General features: G+C 66.3%; 3 protein-coding genes across 10 annotated transcripts in view; 2 read left to right on the plus strand and 1 right to left on the minus strand.

Annotated features, from left to right (window-relative positions):
• The window catches only part of Ell (elongation factor for RNA polymerase II), a 44,530-nt gene extending 40,482 nt beyond the window's left edge, over positions 1 to 4,048 (plus strand). Inside the window, exons 8-12 of the mRNA XM_006989154.4 lie at positions 147 to 636; positions 1,951 to 2,011; positions 2,112 to 2,283; positions 2,570 to 2,614; positions 2,708 to 4,048. Of these exons, the coding sequence (XP_006989216.1) occupies positions 147 to 636; positions 1,951 to 2,011; positions 2,112 to 2,283; positions 2,570 to 2,614; positions 2,708 to 2,824 (885 nt within the window). The 3' untranslated portion in view covers positions 2,825 to 4,048. The remainder of the gene's footprint in view (positions 1 to 146; positions 637 to 1,950; positions 2,012 to 2,111; positions 2,284 to 2,569; positions 2,615 to 2,707) is intronic.
• A 1,265-nt stretch (positions 4,049 to 5,313) lies between these two features.
• On the plus strand, positions 5,314 to 8,126 carry Isyna1 (inositol-3-phosphate synthase 1). The gene is made up of 10 exons (XM_076553092.1): positions 5,314 to 5,474; positions 5,554 to 5,682; positions 5,757 to 5,918; positions 6,093 to 6,225; positions 6,318 to 6,511; positions 6,652 to 6,801; positions 6,878 to 7,093; positions 7,200 to 7,364; positions 7,438 to 7,769; positions 7,847 to 8,126. Exons 2-10 carry the CDS (start codon positions 5,563 to 5,565, stop codon positions 8,049 to 8,051), a joined length of 1,677 nt encoding a protein of 558 aa, XP_076409207.1. The 5' UTR covers positions 5,314 to 5,474; positions 5,554 to 5,562; the 3' UTR covers positions 8,052 to 8,126.
• Positions 8,127 to 8,332: 206 nt separating this feature from the next.
• On the minus strand, positions 8,333 to 18,261 carry Ssbp4 (single stranded DNA binding protein 4). Of its 8 annotated transcripts, none has more exons than XM_076553097.1 (17): positions 18,063 to 18,261; positions 13,153 to 13,225; positions 13,001 to 13,062; positions 12,817 to 12,901; positions 11,273 to 11,359; positions 10,651 to 10,710; positions 10,504 to 10,573; positions 10,357 to 10,427; positions 10,210 to 10,280; positions 9,969 to 10,032; positions 9,846 to 9,881; positions 9,709 to 9,763; positions 9,551 to 9,621; positions 9,388 to 9,466; positions 9,068 to 9,096; positions 8,765 to 8,988; positions 8,333 to 8,637 (listed from the first exon to the last, which is right to left on the minus strand). In XM_076553097.1, exons 1-16 carry the CDS (start codon positions 18,116 to 18,118, stop codon positions 8,779 to 8,781), a joined length of 1,179 nt encoding a protein of 392 aa, XP_076409212.1. In that variant the 5' UTR covers positions 18,119 to 18,261; the 3' UTR covers positions 8,333 to 8,637; positions 8,765 to 8,778. The 8 variants fall into 8 exon arrangements, with proteins under 8 accessions (XP_076409212.1, XP_015862993.1, XP_076409213.1 ...); XM_016007507.3 differs by having other exon boundaries at positions 9,969 to 10,014; positions 18,063 to 18,260; XM_076553098.1 differs by having other exon boundaries at positions 8,881 to 8,988; positions 18,063 to 18,260.
• Positions 18,262 to 21,441: the final 3,180 nt, after the last annotated feature.

Here is a 21,441-nt window from a genome sequence, read left to right on the forward strand (position 1 = left end):
CTTGCTCCCCTCCTGGCACTGCCCAATCAGGGCAGGCACCTGTGTCGACCGCCTTCCGCGTGTGTGGCCAGCTGTGTGCGGGCGCCCCCATGTGGCCACAGCAGGCCCTGACGGTGGTTACTGGTTCTTCTCTGGTCACTTTTCAGAAACGGCCACAGTCCACAGACTTCATTGACCCCCTGGCCAGCAAGAAGCCCCGGATCTCCCACTTCACACAGCGAGCACAGCCTACCCTCAATGGCAAACTGGGCACCCCCAATGGCCACGAGACCATGCTGCCCACCCTGGGGCCCACCCCCACGGACACCTTCAGTTCTAGCCATCTGCCCCCACGGCTGGAGCCCCCACGGACCCACGACCCCCTGGCTGATGTCAGTAATGACCTGGGCCACAGTGCCCAGGACTACAAGCACCAGGAGGCCACCCCAGCCCCAGCCCCTCACCTCGGTCTGCCCCTGCTGACGGACTTGACCCAGCCTGAGCGACCTGCTGGCTGCTCGCACAGTCACAGCCGACCCAAGAAGAAGTCCAAGAAGCACAAGGACAGAGAGCGGCCCCCCGAGGACAGGCCCCCTGCTCCACAGCCCGACGCCCCTGACGCCCCTGCCGCCCCTGCCCTGCTCCCAGACACCCCAGGTCAGTACCACCCGGTTGATTCTCTGAGCCGCTGGGGTGTGGGTGTGAGAACACCACTGGAGTCAGGACCTGGGGCCACGGTTTGTGGCCACCAGCCTGCTCAGTGCTTGGAGCGCGGGGCTGAAGCACCCGGGCCAGGTTACCATGGGAAGCAACGTCTGGGAGCGCTGATGTGCTGGGCCAGTGAAGAGAGCGGCTGTATCGGGGGCAGTGGCGGCTGGGACAGGAGGACCCCCGGGGAGTGAGGCAGAGGCATCGGGAGCCCCGTGTCTGCGGTCCTTGAGAGGAGGCCTCTGAACCACTGCCACGCCTGCTGAAGGTGCTCTCGGGGGCCAGAGGCCGCTGCTGGCTTTCCTGACGGGGATGACAGACGGGGCATATGACCCTGACCAGAGACAAACTCAGAAGCCAGACGCGGTGCACACCCCGTGAGGACCAGATGGTCACCTGGCCCATGTGCTCAGGCAGGATGTCGTGGCTGCACAGGACACTCTCCTTTTCCCTCCTTCCATTGAGGCCTAGCCCTTGGGGTGAATCTGCTCATGTCCAGGGGGCCCCAGCAGAGGCCTTCGGTGTACCCCTGCACTGCCGTCAGCTGGGTCAGCTCCCTGGCCAAGTGCCCAGGGTCTCCCGCTCAGTCGGCCCTGCGTGGAGCCCTGCAGCCTCTAGAACAGCACGTGGGTCGGCCCTGCAGCCGCCACAGTGGTTAGGCTGAGAGCTCTGATCGAATGGGGTGTGTGGGGGGCCTGAGCTGCTGGCCCAGGGAAGCAGCAAGTGTACCCTGTCATCCCAGCCTTGGAGGGTAGCCCAGGCTACCTGCAAATGAAACCTGCAATAAATGAATTAAATGCCTGGAACGAGGTCCTCTGCCTGGCAGGCAACTCCTGCCCAGGTACTGCCTGCACCTTGCTCTCCCCTTCTAGATCCACCGGCTCCCGGTGGTAGGTTTGGTCGGGAGTGCCTTTTGTGTGGAGGACCCGCTCCTGACCAGCCCAGCCCACAGTGTGTGCTGTGCCAAGGACTGGGGTCTGATGGGTCTCCATGAAGGCTAGTGCCAGCACGGTTCACGGCTGTGCCGTCAGAGATAGCGTCTGCCCTGCGGTCTGCATGGCCAGGTTTGCCCCCAGGCAGTGCAGGTGCCCCCACTGCCAGCCACTGTGCAGAGACCACGGGAGAGGGGCGTGTCTGGGCTCTGTGGCCGTAGCCTGGACAGTGGGTTCCCACTGGCCCACTGCTAGTGCCCAGACGTGTGGCCATCACGCATGGCTTGCACCCCCGCCCCGGCCCTGGACTAAGGGTGCATTGCTCATGCAGGTCTGAATGGAGCCTGTGCCAGTGTCCCCACGGCCACGTCAGAGACCCCGGACTATTTGCTGTGAGTACCCACCTAGGCTGTGCCCCCGTCCAGACCCTGCCTGAGCCGGGTGCTGCCGCCCAGTGTGCCCGTGAGCCCAGCTGCCCTTCTCGTCCCTCAGGAAATACCCTGCCATCTCCTCATCGGAGCAGCGTCAGAGCTACAAGAATGACTTCAACGCCGAATACAACGAGTACCGGAGCCTGCACGCGCGCATCGAGCAGATCACGCGCAGGTTCACGCAGCTCGACGAACAGCTCAGGCAGCTGAGCCAGGGCTCCGAGGAATATGAGGTAGTGCTCGCCATCCAGAGCCGGCAGCGACCGGGGTCAGAGTGTGACCTGGGCTGGGCCCCGGCCTCAGGAGGTCTTGTAGCGCACACGGGTTTCTGGGGCACCCACTTCCTATGTGTCTCCCCCGCCATGTCCCCTGCACCCTTGGAAGAGATGCAGCAGGGTCACCCACCTCCTGTGGCTGTCCCTGCCCTGCCTGTCTGGTTGGTCACTTCCAGAGAGGGCTGACATTTGGAGCTTTCCCCGGTGGGGCATAATTAAATTAGTTCTTGGTGTTTCCCCCCAGACAACCCGTGGGCAGATTCTTCAGGAATACCGGAAAATCAAAAAGGTGCGTGAGGCGGAGTGGGTGCTGGGTGGGAAGCCCGCACACCTGGCGGGTGCTGGCTGGGCGGCGTCTCACCCGCGCCTTGGTTCCCTGCAGACCAACACCAACTACAGCCGGGAGAAGCGGCGCTGTGAGTACCTGCACCGCAAGCTGGCCCACATCAAGCGGCTCATCGCCGAGTACGACCAGCGGCAGCTGCAGGCCTGGCCCTAGCGCACCAGCCGCACTCGCCAGGGAGGGCTCCGCCTGCCTTTTCTAGTTTTCTATGAACTCGGCCCTTTGGCTGCCACAGAGACCGTCTATTTTTGTACCTTTTCTACTCCGTGCCTCCAGGGAGAGTGAGTGGGCAGCGCCAGGTCCCGCCACCTTCAGATCCCCGCTGGCAAGGTCACCGCAGCTCCCGGCGGTGCCTGAAGCCCTCCGCGGTGGCCTCGGCAGCGTGCGGTCCTCAGCCCCACACACCTGCTCTTCATGTCCCATGGAGGCTGCGTTGGGCCTGCGCTGCCGGCCTCGCTCCGTCCCTCCGTCCCTCGTGGGTCCTGGGGTCCTCTCTGGCAGGGCACTGAGGGTGGTGCCTTGCTCGCCTTCTCCAGGGCGCAGGCCTGTGGCCCCCAATTGCTGCTTTCTTACTGTGCCTCGTCTTCTCATACCCCAAATCCTAGGGGCCATTGGTGTGTGTGTGTGTGCGCGTGAGTGCGTGCGTGTGTGTGTGTGTGTGTGTGTGTGTGTGTGTGTGTGTGTGTGTGTGTGTACACGCGTGGGTTCTGAGCTGTGCACATTCGGAAGGACGCTATGGTGGGCATGTGCTGGGGGCTGCAGGGTCCCTGCGCCCACAGCTGCAGAACAGGGAGAGCAGGAACTCAAAACACAGATGTCTATTTTTCTAAACCTTGGGGCTGTCAGGAGGCACCTGCCTGGTCCAGTCCTACCCTGCTCAGCTCTCTGCTTTTCCTTGGGACCCCTGGGGTCCTCAGACCCTATGGGAAACCACCCCTTCATGTTTGATCAGCTGTTGGTTTCTAAACGGGGCAGGGCTAGATTCCCTGCACAGTGCATGGCCCACGCTGCACTGCGGGGCGGGCGGGCACCCCTCCTGCCCTGGGAACTCCACCCAGGGACTCTCAGTTGAGTTGGTCTGTTTTGTTCTGTTGTCTTGAGATTTGGGGAGGGGAGGGCAGGGCCAGGCTCTAGGGCTGCGGGTGCTGGCAGGCTCGAGACGGTCTAACTTATTGGTGGTCTCCGCCTTCGGACTGACTGTACAGTGGAGTCTACTTTGAGCCATGGAGTTGGTGTTTACAGTCTTCACTTTTGCCAAAACGTTACAGTTGACAGGAGAGGCGGCGCCTCCTGGGGACCCTTTCTCAGAACCTGTCTTTTGTACACTAAGCAGGTGAACCGCCGACTTTTAAAGTCTATAATAAATTTGATGGAATCGAACCCTCTTGTGCTTTGTGTATGTCACTGCAGGATGCTGGTCAGGCAGGCTGGGGTGGTCAGGCACTATGGCAGACTTGGGACAAACAGGGTGGGCTCTCCCGCAGGTGAGACCTTGGGCCTGCTTTAAAAACAGCAGCTCACAGCAAGGGGTGGTGGGGTCTTAGGCTAGCGCTCGGCTGAGGCGGTGGAGCTGAGCGCTGGGCTCCCAGCAGAGCGCAGAGCATGTTTGTTTTCAAAGGGAAGGGCCGGGGTCAGTCGGCCTCCAGGCCTTGGCCAGACTTCTGAGAGTTCTGAGGCGGCTGAGGAGGCGGAAGCAGAGCCAGGTGGCGCCCTGCGGGCCGCTGTGTACCCGCCACCTGGAACAGCCTGGCCGTGCTCTTCACGCCGCCATCCCCGGAGCCCCTGTTCCGCACACCTCCCAGACAAGGCGGTCCCTGGCCACAGCCGCCTCCCCCAGGTCCAGGCCTGGGGGGCTCTCGGCCCCAGTCCTCCTGTCCGTCCGTCCACCTGCCGTCTTTCTGCCTCCCCCTCCCAGATGCTGGGGTGGCAGGTTGGCCGGCAGGCAGTACCATCACCTACATCACCCCAGGACAGGGCCAGCGGCCTGGGCGCCCCGCCCATGGGTCCCTGCTTGCATCTGAGCTCCTCCGCGGGGCTTTTCTTTAGGGGTGCCGGGGAATGGGACTGTAGTTCGCTCCCGCCTCACAATCTCCTGTGCGTACATCAAAACCCTCTCCAGCGGGGAGTCCTGCCTGGCCCTCCTCACCGGGACGTGCTCAGCCCCCTCTGCCCCTTCATACTGGGACTGACTCGGGCTATCTGAACATCGACGCCTGCCTCCAAAGCGCGGCCCCTCTCCCTCTCGGGCAGACACTGCGGACGATCCACCTTTTGGGCGCAGCTCCAGCAGTGGAAAGTTTCCGCTAGGAGGAGGCAGCTTGTTTTGGAAAGTTCTGGAGGTGCCGCCCCCGCCTGCCCGCCGGGTTCCCACGTTCCTTATCGCCGAGCCTGTCGAGGGGGAGGCCGCGCCGGCCTGGCCGCCGTCCCCTCCCCTTGGCCTGGCCACGCAGGCGGGCGCGCAGGCCTGGGGGGTTGGGGGCAGGCAGGGCGGCCGGTGCGCAGCCGAGCTCCGCCGGGACCCCCGAGGCCCCTCGCCCGGCCCCGCCCCGCCTCCCTGACGGTGGCTGCCGCCCATTGGCTGCCGGGTGGTCCCGGTGCAGCGTGGTTGCGCAGCGAGCCAATGCGCACGGCGCTCGCGCCCAAGGCTGCTTCCGGCCGCTGGGTCCGGAGCACCTCGAACCCCGGGCTGCTCGTCACGCCCAGCGGGGGGCGTGGCCGGGGCGTGGCCTCGGTGCTTTTCTCCGCTGCCCGCGCGCCCTGGGGCCCCACGCTGTCCGCCTCCGTAGTCCGGTCCGCCTCGGAGCCGGTGAGTGCGGTCCTGGCCTAGGGCGGAGGGTGGGCTCCGGGGCCGAGGGCCCGCCCTCCTCACCGGCTCTGGCCCGCAGCTCGCCGCGATGGAGCCCGCCGCCGAGATCCTGGTGGACAGCCCGGACGTCGTCTACAGCGCCGAGGCCATCGAGGCTCGCTACGAGTACCGGACGACGCGCGTCAGCCGCGAGGGCGGCGTGCTGCGGGTGCGCGCGGGCCGTGGGCGGCGGCGGACCCCCGGAGCCCGGGGCCCCGCGACTCACTCCCCGCCCGTCCTTAGGTGCAGCCCACGGCTACGCGCTTCACCTTCCGCACCGCCCGGCAGGTGCCCCGGCTCGGGGTCATGCTTGTCGGCTGGGGCGGCAACAACGGCTCCACGCTCACCGCGGCCGTGCTGGCCAACCGGCTGCGCCTGACCTGGCCCACGCGCACGGGTCGCAAGGTGGGGGCCCGGGCGGCGGAGCCGGGGGAGAAGGCGGGGCGGGGCCCGGGGGCGGGGCCGTGAGGTGTGGGTGACGTCATGCCAGGTCTCGGCCAGCGGAGGGGGCGTGGCCTCCGGGCTTGCGGGTCCCCGCGCCCCTCCCTGCTCCACACGCTGCTCCTCCTGTCCCCCCAGGAAGCGAACTATTACGGCTCGCTGACCCAGGCGGGCACCGTGAACCTGGGTCTGGACGGGAACGGCCGCGAGGTGTTTGTGCCCTTCAGCGCTCTGCTGCCCATGGTGGCCCCCAACGACCTGGTGTTTGACGGTGGGCGGGCGGAACCTCGGGGTGGGAAGGGGGTAGGCGTGGGGAGGCCCAGGGTGGAGGATGGGTCCAGAGTGAGGGTCCCCCCCACCTAGGCTGGGATATCTCGTCCCTGAACCTGGCCGAGGCGATGCGGCGCGCGCAGGTCCTGGACTGCGGCCTGCAGGAGCAGCTGTGGCCCCACATGGAGAGCCTGCGCCCGCGGCCCTCCGTCTACATCCCCGAGTTCATCGCTGCCAACCAGACGGCACGTGCGGACAACCTCATCCCTGGCACACGCGCGCAGCAGGTGGAGGCCGCGACCGCTTCCCCAGCTCACCGCCCCACACTGGCCTGTGGTCCTCCCTCCCTGTCCCGCGCAATGGGCGGCCCACGCCTGGGGGGGGGGCGCTTGGACGGTTCCACCCACTCTCCCCCATCCTTTCCCAGCTGGAGCAGATCCGAAAGGACATTCGAGACTTCCGGTCCAGCGCGGGGTTGGACAAGGTCATTGTGCTGTGGACCGCCAACACGGAGCGTTTCTGCGAGGTGGTCGCAGGTCGCAACGACACAGCCGAAAACTTGCTGCGCACTATCCAGGTGGGCGCACGCCCCGAATGCTGGGAGCCGCGGCCAGGCCAGAGGGGGCCTGGGCTGACTGCCTCTCTGCCCTCAGCTTGGTCTGGAGGTGTCACCGTCCACACTTTTTGCGGTGGCCAGCATCCTGGAGGGCTGCGCCTTCCTCAACGGGTCCCCACAGAACACACTGGTGCCCGGTGCCCTGGAGCTGGCCTCGCAGCGCCATGTGTTCGTGGGTGGAGATGATTTCAAGTCCGGGCAGACGAAGGTCAAGTCCGTTCTGGTGGATTTCCTCATTGGCTCTGGCCTCAAGGTACCGGGGGCTTCATGAGGTGCCAGAAGGGGGCCAGAAACCCGGGTTGGTGAGGGTGCTGCAGGGCCGGGCGCCCGCATCCGTCATGACTGCGTTGACCACACAGACCATGTCCATCGTGAGCTACAACCACCTGGGCAACAACGACGGGCAGAACCTGTCGGCTCCGCAGCAGTTCCGCTCCAAGGAAGTGTCCAAGAGCAGCGTGGTGGACGACATGGTCCAGAGCAACCGCGTGCTCTACGCTCCTGGAGAGGAGCCAGACCACTGCGTAGGTGGGGCGTGGGCGGGCAGGGGCCCCGGCGCGGTGCCGGGGGGCCGTGCGACCTGATGCACCTCCGCAGGTGGTGATCAAATACGTGCCCTACGTGGGTGACAGCAAGCGCGCCCTGGACGAGTACACCTCAGAGCTGATGCTGGGTGGAACCAACACCCTGGTGCTCCACAACACCTGTGAGGACTCGCTCCTGGCGGCGCCCATCATGCTGGACCTAGTGCTGCTCACTGAGCTCTGTCAGCGCGTGAACTTCTGCACCGACCTGGACCCCGAGCCTCAGGGCTTCCACCCCGTGCTGTCCCTGCTCAGCTTCCTCTTCAAGGCACCGCTGGTGCCCCCGGGCAGCCCCGTGGTGAACGCGCTCTTCCGACAGCGCAGCTGCATCGAGAACATTCTCAGGTGCGCCTGGTGGGGGGCAGGACCCAGGGCCGGCAGGCCAGTCCTGGGGCCCCGCTGAGTCCACGCTCTCCCCACAGGGCCTGTGTGGGGCTCCCGCCCCAGAACCACATGCTCTTAGAGCACAAGATGGAGCGCCCAGGCCCGGCCCTCAAGCCAGGAGAGACGGCAGCCACCAGCCCACTGCCACACAAGAAGGAGTCCACACCCGCTGCCACCAACGGCTGCACCGGCGATGCCAACGGGCATGCCCAGGCACCGACTCCAGAGGTGTCCACTGCTTAAATGGAGTGATCCTTTCACCCCAACCCTCCTCTACTGTCCCCAAGACCTTGCCGATGAAATAAAGGGTCCCCGTCAGGCAGGCCTCCTTGTGGCTTTTTAGAGTTTTGGTGTGTAGACCAGGCTGGCCTCGAACTCAACCCATCCACTTGCCTCTGCCCCAGAGCTGGGGTTAAAAGGCCGGCGCCACCAGCCTGGTCCCTGTGCTGACGTCTCCGCTTCACCCGACTCATCTGAGCAGGGACTGAGGCCAAAGCTAGTGGTCCAGTGAGGGAAACCAGCCATTCCAAAAAGACAAAACCAAGTGTGTTTATTGGCAGCCCCTCCGTCCCCAAGCCCCGTGACAGCACACAGGTCCGAAGGTCTCTGAGGTCCTTGCGCGCGTCTGTGTGCGTGTGCGTGCGTGTGTGTGTGCGCGCGCGCGCGCGTGTGTTTAGAAAATGAGAAAGTCCTTCGTGGGGGCCCTGCTGGCCATCCAGGCTGGGCTGGCCAGGAGTCCGGGTAGCAGAGGCGCGAGCCGAGACCTCACCAGCAGGACGCTGGGCTCAGGCCTGGGCTATCACACGCTCATGGTCATGCCGGGGGAGTACTGCAGAGAGAGGGCGGCGCGCGGAGCGCGGCTCAGCTCCGGCCGAGGCTGTGGCCCGCCCTCCCGGGGACAGGGGGAGCCCGGGGAGGGTGGGGAGGAGGGGAAGGTGCCGCGGCCGCCCCCCCACCTGGCCCGCCGCGGTCACGGTCTTGCTCTGGCCCCGCGGCCGCCCCGCCGGGGTCTGCCCGCCAGGCCCCTCCGGCCCGCCGCGGCCGCGGGTGGGGAGTCGACGCAGGCGCTTACGCTTTCGCTCGGGAACGGATGCAGGAAGGTCCCGGCGGCCGCCATCTCGCCGTCGTCGCGCGGGGTCCCCGGGGCGTTGCTCAGGCCGCCCACGGCGCCGGGGGAGTTCTGGGGGCGGCGCCGGTCAGCGCGTGGGGCCCCCGCCCCAGACCACCTACCTCCACCCACCCAGCGTGCACGACCTCACCTTCGGCAGCCCGTCCATGTCGCCCGAGCCTGCGGAGAGACGAGGGGCTCAGGCGCCGGGGCGGAGCTCAGGGACGGGGTAACCCAGGACCTCTCGTTCCCCAGGCTAGCCCGGGGGCGATGGAGGGCGCAGGCGTTGCGCCCAGGGGCCACCCGAGAGCTCGGGGACAGGGGTCTCTCAGTCGCCCCTCCCGTGGCGTGGAGGTCGGGGCACTAGTGGGGCTAGGCGCCGGCGACCTGGGACCCTCGCAGCCTCCTGACCCGGCGCCGGGGGCCACGGTGCCCGCCGACGGAGCCGCTAGGTGGCGCCCGGCCACTCACCCAGGGATCCGTTCACGTGGTGCGGCTCCATCGCGCTCATAGAGGCCATTGGGCCCTCGGGGCCGGGGCCGAGCGGGAACTGCGGGCACAGGGCAGCGTGGGGCTCGGGCCGGCCGCCCCCCGCGGGGTCCCCGTCGGGTGAGGCGCACCGGCCCCCACTCACGTTAGCCCTGCCGGCGCCCGGCCCGATGGGGTTCATGATGGTATACATGTTCTCGCTGGAGTTGGTGGAGTCTGGGGGCGAGAGCAGGGGCCGCGTGGGTGGGTGGGTGGGTGCGTGCAGTGGGGACCCCGGCCCACTCCAACCCACGGGGGCCTTACCTCCAGGGCTGGGCATGATGGGCGTTCCGGGGGCCCCGCCCCCTCCGGCGGGTCCCTGCACGGAGACAGGGGGACTGTGAGACGGGGCTCGTCTGGCCTGCACCCCGCAGCTCCCACGCGCACCCGCAGCGACTCACCGTGTAGCTGCCAGGAGACGAGGAAGCGTAGGGGATCTGGGGACAGGCAGGGACAGCTGTGAGGTCAGGGGCAGGCAGCTGGCCCGGGCCCTCCTTCCCCAGCTCACCCTGCCTGCCACTCACCGAGTTACCGCTGGGACTGGCCCACGGGCCACGCACCCCCGGACCCCTGGAAGAGAGGGGGGCGCTGCAGCAGCCCAGGCGCCCAGGGCCCAGCAACCCGTCATTCCCTAGGGCTAAGTGACACTCTTGGCCTCAGTTTCCCCTCCAGACAGTGGAATAAACAATGCCCAAGTTGTCCCTGAATACACGGCCTGCCTCTAGGCTGGGTGACCCCGAGTCTGAGGGTACCCCAGGGCCTTACATGTTCATGGATGGCAGGACCTGGCTGGTGGCAAGGGAACTGGGTGGGGGCCGCATGCCAGCCCCATAGCCCTGTGAGGAAAGGGTGAGTCAGAAAGAACCCAGGGCGTGGCCCTTCCGTCCCACGATGGGCTGGGCCGCCCCTTACCTGGGGCCCAACACTGGCCATGCCCCTCGGGGGTGTCACCCTCTGCATCGGGGCTCCCAGGCTGGGGTGCCCTGGGCAGACATAAGGAAGAGGCTCAGGCTTGGGCATTCCCAGTCCGGGCACCAGCAGCTGGGGTCTGTTACTCACCCTGTGTGCGTGGGGAGGGGTCCATGGCACCGGGGATCAGGGGCTGGGAGCCAGGGAGGCCCACGGGAGGCTGCAGAGGGGGGCGTGGCACTGAGCTGGAGACCACACCCCCACCAGGTCCTGTCCCCCCACCCCACCCTCTCTCACCTGGCCTGGCATCCTTAGGGCGGGCCGGGCAGCCCCCGGGAACCGTGCAGACATGAAGGGCTGGAAGAGGTGGGTTGGGGGTCAGCACCCCCGTGCCGTGCTTCCCTAAAGAAACCCCGTTCTAACTGTGCCTGGGGGCAGGGCAGGCGCTGGGGCCTCCAACCTGGCTAGTCCTCTGCCTCAGAGCCAGGCTGCAGACCACAAGCAGTTGGCAGGCTGCAGAAGGGGTTCACCAGCGTGTGTGGGGACCATCTGACTGCGGGGTTCACCAGCGTGTGCGGGGTTCACCTGACTGCGGGGTTCACCAGCGTGTGCGGGGTTCACCTGACTGCAGGGTTCACCAGCGTGTGCGACCACCTGACTGTGCGCCCACCTGACTGCGGGGTTCACCTGACTGTGGGGTTCACCAGCGTGTGGGCCCACCTGACTGCGGGGTTCACCAGCGTGTGTGGGGACCACCTGACTGCGGGGTTCACCTCTGGGGCACAGACGCATGTCTGTCGCTGGCGATGACAGGGTGCACACATGTTCACACCCACTGTGGTGACAGCCCTTCCACGGAATTCTAGCCCGCGGCTCGCCCCACCTCAACTGCGGGGACAAGGGGCCCGGGCAGCCCTACCTGAAAGAAGCCTGGCGCCATAGGACCGGGCCCCATGGCGTCATTGGGGGCCATGGCGCCCATCACAGGGTTGGGGGCCGCCGCACTCTGCAAGGACAGAGACACGGGAGGACGGGGTCAGCGCCCTACGCGGTGACCCTCTGAACAGCCTGGGGACAGCTGTCGTGCGGCCCAGCGGGTGTCAGTCAGGACCAGAGGGGGGCTGCGTGGACCGGCACCCCAGACTCCTGCGGCTCCCCCTCTCCTGGCGCAGGGCGGCCTCCGAAGGCGCACACCCCGGCCGTGCAGCCAGTGCTTGCCCCAGGCTGTACCGCGCGCCAGCCCTCCCGGAGGCAGGGGCAGTGCTCGGGCAGGACCAGGGTCCCCAACCCTCCTTAGGTGGACAAGGGCCAGGCTTGACAGGCCCAGAGCGGGGGTGGGGGGCCGACAGGCCACTTCCGCTGCCTGATTCCATTCTGGCGACCAAAGTGCCGGAAGCAGGAGGGGAAGGCTGACCTCAGGATGGCCCTTCCCGGGTGTCCCCAGGACCGCACCGGCCAGCACAGCAACGCCTGGCCATAGCTGAGCCAGGTCTCTGGTCCAGGCCCCCATGATAAATGGCAGCAGCCCACACACTCGCAAGGACCCCCAAAATCATTGCAATCGCGGGTGATTTAGGGGTTGCCATGACCAAAGCTCCCCAGGGTTCCTCGGTGCAGACCAGCCGGGTACTGCGGGACTGCAGCCTGATCGGGAACCCCACCCCCCACCCCCGTCAATCATCCCACAGCGACGACGACGCCCGCCCGCGTTACCATGACGACGGGCAGGGGCGCGCTAGCGTTTCCAGGAGACGCCAAGGTCGGGGCCGCAGCCGCGGGGCGCCAAAGACCAGTCTGCTCTGGCCCCGCCCTCCGACGCCCACGCTGCTATGGCAACCGGCGCCTAGGGACTGCGGAGCGGAGGCGAGGGCTGCCTACTGTGCCAAAGGGAAACTGAGGCCAGGGACTTGGCCTTTAACCCCAACACTCCAGGGGCGGAGGCAGAGAGATCTCTGTGAGTTCGAAGCCAGCATGAGCTACAGAGGATTCCAGGGTAACAGGATTGTTTTGTGAGACCCTGTCTCAAACAAAAAACGAAACAAAAAATTCCAGGAGCTGAAGAGGCCGCTCAGCCATTAGAAGACTGGGTTGCTCTGGCAGAGGCCCCAGGTTCGGTTCCCAGCACCCACGCGGCAGTCCCCAGTAACTCCAGTTCCAGGCACCTGACGCCCTCTCCTGACCCCACAGGCACCAGGCAGGCACACGGTGTGCAGACAGACTTGCAGGCTTTAGAACATTCATACACATGAAATACAAGTATTTAAAAATAACGGAGAGGGGCGTGGTGGCGCTCGCCTTTTAATGCCTGCACTCAGGAGGCAGAGGCAGGCGGGTCTGAGGTCAAGGCCAGCCTGGGCTACAGAGGGAGATCCGGGACAGCCAGGGCGACACAGGAAAACCCCGACTCGAAACAAACAAAACAAAAGAAGAAGTGGCCCAGATGCCCGAGCCCTGGAGACTCACATAGTCCTGGAAGACTTTGGCCTCGCTGGAGTGTTCGCAGGCCTCTCTGCGGTCTGGGGCTGCGCAGTAAAGGTCCCAGAAGACACTGTGGGCAGCGGAGGGAGCGAGGTGACCCCACACCCCCACACTCCCGCTCCCCCCCCGCCCCCCCCCCCGCATGCTCTCCTCTCACGCAGGCACGTACCACCACCAGGAATGCAGGAAACCGGGGGGCTCGCCCAGCGTGATGTTCTTCTCCCAGCGGATCTACAGGAGAGGCCGAGTGAGGGGCAGGTCCCCGAGAGGGGCAGGTCCCCGAGAGGGGCGGCGCGGGACATCCTGGCAGTGGACACTCACCTCGGACAGGAAGGTCTGTGCCGACTTCTGGGCCCCCACATGCAGCAGGTATTCGTAGACATACAGCGCGAGCCTGCAGGCAGGGTGGGAGGTGGTCCAGGTTGCTCAGCAGACGGCACCCATGGCAGAGCCCAACACAAGGCCACCATCAGGCTCCCCAGCCAAACCTCCCCTACCCCATACCAGATCCTCAGCACCGCCAATCACAGGAAACAGCTTCAGTGACCTGTGGCAGCCAACTCCTATAGATCCATCAACACCCCACCTAAAGGCCCCTCCCAAGGGCCCCATCCTCATCCTCAGTGTCCAGTGATAACCGTTACTTTCCTTTCCCGTAGCATACTCAAGGAAACAGTAACGGCGACTCTGGGGGGGGGGGAGAGGTGAGGCAGAGGCGTGGCTGGCAGAAGGCAGGGCCGGCAGCGCCACATCCCCGCCACAGGGCCACGGCCACGGCCTGCCTCTCACCTGCTGGGACTCTCTTGCTCCGTGGGCCACACAGCGGGTCAGGTCATCCCACCCAGCCTTCCTTCCCTGGCAGCTCCGATCCCCACCCCGCCCGCCTGCTGGGCACTGCCCCTGGCTCACGTATATGTTCTCTGGGTGTCGCCACAGGGGCATGAGGATAAAGGGACATGCTGGGAGCTGGAGAGACCGGCCTGCGGGGCTCCAGGGGCCTCCCCAGCTGTCCTCACCCTCCCGGGCCGAGGGCCTCATCCTAAAATAATCTGCCTGACTCAGGCCCTGCTCTCCCTCTGGCTTTCCTCTCCACCCGCACATCCCAGCGCGGCCGCCCATCTCATGTCTGTCCCAGGACACGCTTGGGAACAAATGCAGGGGCCCTGCACCCCCAGCCTGGCCCCGGGGCTCCGCCCTTCACCTTGATATTCTTTCTTCACCCATCTGTCCACCTGCCCACCCCATCCCTCCATCCATTTGTCCCCCGTCTGTCCACTGGTCTGTCCTGGTGCAGCGGCACACCGGCCACCCTCCTAGGGTCCATGCTGTGCTCTCACACACACAAGCAGACCAAGAAGAGCCGAGCTGGCAGAGGAGAGGCCTGTGTCCGGATCGGGGTGGCTGGGCTTGCAACTTGTACCATGTGAGCTGCGGGATGGCAGCGTGGCCAGGGTGCCATGACAGCCCAATCCCCCTCCTGACAGCCAAGGAGCTGTGGCCACCAGAGCCTGTGGCCAGAGACTGAGCTGGGGCCCGACAGGATGAGGCAGCTCGGTGATACCCGGATGCTCGCTCCTGACTACTGTGACGTCATCCTCCACCCTCTTCCCACAGCCTGCCCATCGGTGGCCTGACCCTGTGGGGCCCCCAGAGGTGCCCCAGAGCCTCCGCCGGCTCCTCCTCTCGTGCTGGTATTTTCATCCCCCCCCCCAGCCACCAGCTCCCTGGAAGCTCCCCCACATCCAAAGGGGGCCTCAGGAATTGGGTGTCGCGGGTCAGGAGGCTCTCACCAGCACCCCAATCACAAGGCGAGTACAACAGGGAGACCCCATGGACCCCACCACTAGGGTCTCCAGGGTGCTCCACCGTCCCCTCCCCCATCGCGTCTGCCCTCGGCGACCACCTGCCTCCCACCCCAAGGCCTCTGCCTAGGCTGAGCCTCCCACCTCCAGCGTCAACAGTCTGAGGTGATCCTGCCCCACTCACCCTATTGTCTCTTCAGGTTGGGGGAGGGCCCGGCCACAGGTCCTGAGGCCCGCATGGCACCGGCACCGGCACCGGCACCGTCCTGGCTCAGCCCCTCAGCTCCCCAATTCCCTTGCAGCAGAAAGCAAGGCCGGGACAAAGCTCAGCGCCCTTCCTGCTACAAGGGCTGAGGCCTGGAGCGCAGGCCTGGCCTGTGCGGCGTGGACGGCTTCATGTCAGCTGGTTCCCAGGGCCCAAACACCACTGCCACGGCCACCATAATTACGGGGGTCCTGTAAAGGTCACCCCACCAGCACCCCTCAGACAGGCTGCTGGGAGCCGACATAACACTCCAGTCATCGTCTAACCCGTCCCCAGGTCATCATGCCACAGGCCTTTCTCCCTAGGTGTGGCCCTTAAACAGCACGTCGTCACCTGTGGAAGGTGGCTGTCCTGTCGCCACCCTGAAGGCTGTTCAGGGAAGCCACCTCAACTGCTGGGCAGCACCAGGTGGACGTGTGCCCATGGCCAACGCTCACACGCTTCACTTACACAGGGTCCCCGCAGCCAGGCAGACGCCACCCGCCTTGGAGCTGGCTGCCCGCGCCCAGACGTACAGGCCTACAGGGCTCTAGCGGCTGAGGGGACAGAGGACAGGGCACAAGCAGGCCTGGAAGGTGGAGGCCACAACAGGTGAGTCAGGGTACAGGTGGGGTGACCCCTCACCCCGCTCCTCAGAAGAGAAAAGTCAGGGCTGGGCCAGTCAGTGACTGGGACACGAGTCGGAAGTCCTGGACTCTGAAAGGTCAGCCATCCACAGTGAAGTAAACTGAGGCAGGGCCACCTGCCGACCCTCTCTCTGAGGATCCCACAGGAAAGGTGATGACCCTACACAGCCACGTGCTGAGAAGAGGCCTGGTTCCCGGGGCCTCATCGACAGGACCAGCTCCACACAGGCCCCCCCCCCCCCCCCGCCCATCCCAGCTCCCACACAGGACCCCCGCCCCCCCCACCCATCCCAGCTCCCACACAGGACCCCCGCCCCCCCCCATCCCAGCTCCCACACAGGACCCCCGCCCCCCCCCACCCATCCCAGCTCCACACAGGCCCCCCCCCATCCCAGCTCCACACAGGCTCCCCGCCCCCCCATCCCAGCTCCACACAGCCCCCCCCCCCCGCCCATCCCAGCTCCACACAGGCCCCCCGCCCATCCCAGCTCCCACACAGGCCCCCCCCCCGCCCATCCCAGCTCCACACAGGCCCCCCGCCCATCCCAGCTCCCACACAGGCCCCCCCTCATCCCAGCTCCCACACAGGCCCCCCGCCCGCCCATCCCAGCTCCCACACAGGCCCCCCCCATCCCAGCTCCACACAGGCCCCCCGCCCATCCCAGCTCCCATACAGGCCCCCCCCCGCCCATCCCAGCTCCCACACAGGCCCCCCGCCCATCCCAGCTCCCACACAGGCCCCCCCCCCGCCCATCCCAGCTCCCACACAGGCCCCCCCCCCGCCCATCCCAGCTCCCACACAGGCCCCCCCATCCCAGCTCCCACACAGGCCCCCCGCCCATCCCAGCTCCACACAGGCCCCCCGCCCATCCCAAGCCTGGTTGGCCTCTTTGCTGCTCTCTGTGAGGCCCGCAGCCCAGATTCACTGTTTTTTCAGACGGCCTTGCTAAGCAGGTGAGCTTGGATGGGAGATCCTCCTGCCTCAGCCTTCTGTATGCACTTTCAAAAACACAAGCCTCCCTGTGGTCCACACTCAACTTGAGGATGTCTGCTAATCCGCAGCCCAGCCCAGCTCCCTGCCTGCTACCCCAGGGCCTTTGCACACACGGAGCCTGCCGGCCACCATATCCCCCCACCCCCCCCACCTCACCCCCCCCCACTCCCCACCCCCACCCCCCACCCCGCCTACCTTGAGGGCCCTTGCTTTCTGAATGCGCGTGTCCTCTCACACAGACCCCCCACCCCGCCTCATCACCTCCCCAACAGCACAGGATTGACTGTGTGAACTAGTCCCCAGGCTGGGCACCCACCAGGTGTGGGGACCCAGGCTGACAGCCCTCCCACATGGGCACTGATGCCAGGATGGGTCACTGAGTTTACAAATGAGGCCTGAGGGGCAGCCTTACATGGCACCCGCAGTGACCCGACAGGGTGACCTGTGCCGGGCAGCACAGCCTCTGGGTGGCCAGCCACGTTCCCACGCAGGCCTCTGCACACTCACTCACCTCCAGTGTGAGTGCTGGGCCCCCAGCACACTTCAAATGTTCGAATCTTCACCCACTCCCCTGCGTGAGCACCCAGGGAAGGAAAGCCAGCCCAGGTGGGTGCCCACTGGAAGCTTGTCCCCCTGGGCCACTGTGTGTCCAACACAGGGCACCGAGAGCCAGAACCACCCTGGCCCACCGGGGCTGCCGGGTGCCGGAGGCTGCACCCTTCCCTCCTGCCCTGTGCCCACGCCTTTGCCCACAAGTGACGGTGGAGTTCCGCTCAGGTCACACATGCCCGTGCCAATCTCACGCTCTCCAACACCTCACGTGGCCCTGGGGTCCCTCCGGGAATCCGCAGCCACAGCGAACCCTAGGAGTCCCGTTTCAAATCTCCAGCTTGGGGCTTGCATGCACGGGACTCCTGCAGCCCCCACGAGCCCCATGGTCTCACAGGCCGCCCCCAGTGCTCACGCCTGTCGGGTCTGTGTGACCCCAGAACCATCGAGGTCTCTCTCGCACCCCTCAGATGCTGTGCCTGCCGGGGCGTCCTGTGACCGCTCTCATGCACGTCCTGCTCTCCCGCTACACCATGGACTCCTTAGAGCTCAGTCCTCCGACCCCGCACCCCATCCACGGCCGTGTGATCCCAGCTCCCCTTTGGGGTCCTGTCTGACCCCTTGATCTCCTGTCCCCTCAAGTGTCCTGAGACCCCAGGCCCCCCGGGCTCTCCCACGCTGCCATGCCCTCTGTATTTCACGTGACCCTGAGCCCCTGGGACTCGCGTGCCCCAATATATTCCGTCCTTTGTGTCTCCCGTGACCCCAAGAGAGCCTCAGGTCTCGCACGCCCACAGTCACCCACCCTGGAGGTCTCGCATGACCCCACGAGCCCCTTGACCTCGTGTGTACCCCTGAAATCCCGCTCCATTCTGATCTCCAGCAACTCCACGAGCCCTCTGGATCTCGTGTGTCCCCCTGAAATCCCGCACCCTTCTGCTCTCGCGTGACACCACGGCCCCCGGTCCTGCGTGGCCCCCGCGCCGCGCACTCACTTCTCGCGCGCCTGGCCGTCCGAGGGCGCGCAGCCCTTGCCCGCTTTGCCGTACATGCTCCGCACCTGTCAGGCGCGCGTGGCCATCGCTGCCCGCGCCCCGGGCCCCGCAGCCATGTCCGCGCGGGAGCTGCGGCCGCGGGTGGGTTCTAGCAGCGCTGCCCTCCGCGGGCTGTTCCGGGAAGCGCGCCACCGCCGCCGCGCGCTCCCGCCGCTCTTAAAGCGGCAACGGCGGGCGCGCGGGTGGGCCCAGCGCTGGGAGCGCGCACGCGCAGAGCCGCGGGGGCGGCACTGCCCACCACCAGGTTGCGCGCGACTTAGCAGCGGCTGCTGTGCCTCTCGCAGACACCCACGCGGGAGACACGCTCTAGAGCTGCCATGCCTGAAAATCGGGAAGCTGAGGCAGGAGGATGACTGCGAGTTCCAGGCCCACCAAGGCTGTGGAGCGAGACTCCCAGTTGCACAGATTCGCGGGGCTGTGGGTGTCTCGGCCTCCACTCGGGACATGCACCGGTCTCCTGACCTCAGAGTGCATGCGTCCACGACGTTCTGCACCTCGGACACACGCGGCGAGCCCACATGCAGCGCGGCCAGCTGTGAGGAGTTCCAGCTTTTTCTTTTGAGAGGGTTTCATAGCTCAGGCTGGCCTCGAACTAATCAAGCAGCGGAGGACGCGACCTTGAACTTTTGATCCTGCCTCAGCCTCCTGCTGCTGAGATGACAGGCGTGCTCTGGCTAGCCTGGGTGGCGTGCTGTGGATGGAACCCGGGGCTTTGTGCGTGCCAGCGCTGGACCAACTGAGCCCCAGGCCGACCACATTTTGTTTTTCTCAGAGGCAGACCTCTGAGTTCGATGCCAGCCTGTTCTACATGGCGAGTTACGGGACAAAAGGATGCAAAGTGAGACCCGGTCTCAGAAGTCGGATCCAAACAAAACAATGTCTCATGTAGCCCAGGCTGTCCTCCAACTCCCTGTGTCACTAAGGCTATCACTGAACTGGTGATCCTCCTGCCTCCACCTCTGGAGTACCGGGGTGGCACGCGTGCTCGCTGGGCCGAGGGCGTGCTTCCCCCTCCGCCCGCGCGCACGCGCACATGCATAACACGCGGGCACCGTGAGCGCACGTGTGGTCCTGGCACATGGGAGTCAGGAGGCGTGCAGGCGAATGCTCGCTGTCCCTGCAAGTGTCCCCGGCTGGGCAGCGACGGTTTTGGGGGGACAAGTAGGAGATTGCCCCAAGTATGTCTTCAGCTCCTGGAACCTTGCAGGGCGCAGTCACGGGCGCAGGTTTCCTGTTGGACGGGGGGGGGGGGGGGGGCAGTGTGACAGCCTGCAGGTCACCGTGGCTCTGTGTCGTGCGCGGTGTCCCGGATGCAGGCAGATCCCCTTGCCCGGGCCTCCCCGCCCCCACCCTGGCCGGCGGGCGGGAAGCCGAGACGTGGAGGTTCCAGGAGCGCAGGAAAGGCTGCCCAGGCGCGCCCCGCCTCCTCCCCCAGGGCTCAGCTGGGCGGACGCCGGCCTTTCCCATTTCCTGCCAGGCCCGCCGCCCCCTCCCCCAGCTTCCTCTCCCCGCCGCGGGGCTGGCGACTGTTGGGTGCCTGCAAGGCCGTCGGGGAGCCTGGGCCCCCGAGGACCGCAGAGCTTTGCAGCCTCTGCTCTTGGCGAGGTACAAAGAGGGTGCGAGTACCCGGATGCACAGGTTCCTTCCACCGTCATCTGTGTCCCCAAGGCCCAGCGCTGCCCAGGCGCCCGGTGTCCCCTTCCTCAGCCCCAGATCTTGGAATAAGTGTCTTCGCCCACCCCCGGAGCCATATATTGAGCGCCTGCTGTCTACCGGGCTCTGGGGACCCAGTGGGGACACTTTGCTACGACTCCTGGAGCAGAGAGTCCGCTGCGGAAAACTGGCGACACGAGCTGGGCAGAGGGAGGGGGGACCGGCGGCGGCGAGGCCTGCGGGGCTCCCGGAGGAGGGCGGAGGCGGACGCAGGAAGGAGGGAGCCGCGAGGCGGGGGCGCCCGCAGACCTGCAGGCAGCCGGGGAGGCTCTGCGGGCGGGAGCCGCTGCGCCGTCGTCATGGCAACCGCGGCGCTCCCAAACACAGCTCGCGGAGCCGGGGGAGCGGAGCGCGCAGGACACACACACCCAGCTCGGGCCTGGCCAGGGGCCCGCCCGAGTGGGAGAGAGGAAGGACGGGAAGGAGCGCTCAGGGGTCACCGCCAGTGCAGCGGCCCTGGGGTGCCGGAGGCCGCGGAGCGGGGAGAGGCTAAGGACCGAGCCGCGGCCCGGCCGTCCGCACGGGTGGGTGAGATTTATTTCAAGAGCCACGGGAGAGGCTGGTGCTGGACTTAGAAAACCGTTCCCTAGGGCCGGCGAGATGGCTCAGCCGGTAAAGGCGCTTGCCACCAAGCTTGGCGACCCGAGTTCACCCCCCGGGACCCATATGGTGGGATGTGCTGGCTAGTCTTGTGACTTCCACGCGCACAGTGGCACCTGTGCTCACACACAGACACAGGAAGTAAGTATTCGTCAAATAAAGCGATTCCCTTAAGTAGTGACGCGGCGACGCGCGGCAGGCGTTCGAAGCCTGATCTCTCGGGCCTCGTAGGGATCAGATCGCCTGCTTCGCCAAGCGGGCCGGGCTCTGCAAACTGGACCCTGCTCCCCAAAGCACGCGGAGGGCCTGGCCTGCGAGCCTGGCTCACAGGAGAGTCGGACCCAGGAGGCTAAATCCTGTTTCTTGAACCTCCTGCCGCGGCAGCCGGGTCCGGCAGGAGAGCGGGCTCCGCCGCGACCCCGTGCGGAGGGCAGCGGCACTGCAGGGCGCTCCTGCCTCCTCCCCCTGCCTGCTCCCCCCTGCGCCCTGTCCCCCAGCCTTCCCCGCCCCCTCTAGATTTCCACAAGCGCCTTGGTTGTCGCTATAACTGACAGCTGGTGCACCCCACGCCCGGGCCACAGCGCAGAGGAGCGGAACCGTGTGGACCCCGCGCCCGCACCCGCCGGCCACGGCCCCGCCCCAGCTGTGCGTAGGAGGCGGCACAGCTGGAGCGCGGCTGTACTCGGAGACGGTTTCCTCTCCGCAGCTGTAATTATGGGTAATTTTCTAAGTGCAACACAAAAATTAAAACCCAAACACCACCGGGAAGGGCGCAGCCGCAGCTGCTGCACGCGATGAGCTCGCGCTGCAGTGGGGCTTGGGCCTGGGGTAGAGGGAGGACGGAGACCTAGGGCGGCCTGTCCATCAGCCTCTCGGGGATCGAAGTACTGTGGACAGGAACCTGTGTGAGCCGCGGTGTGGCCCCGTTCAGGTGCCCAGCGGCCCCTCTGCCTTCTCGGAGCCACTGGGTCAGGCCCCGGCCAGCGAGCGGCGGGGGAGGACGCCG

Source organism: Peromyscus maniculatus, chromosome 17, assembly GCF_049852395.1.
Source record: "Peromyscus maniculatus bairdii isolate BWxNUB_F1_BW_parent chromosome 17, HU_Pman_BW_mat_3.1, whole genome shotgun sequence".
In the NCBI taxonomy this organism is placed as follows: Eukaryota; Metazoa; Chordata; class Mammalia; order Rodentia; family Cricetidae; genus Peromyscus; species Peromyscus maniculatus.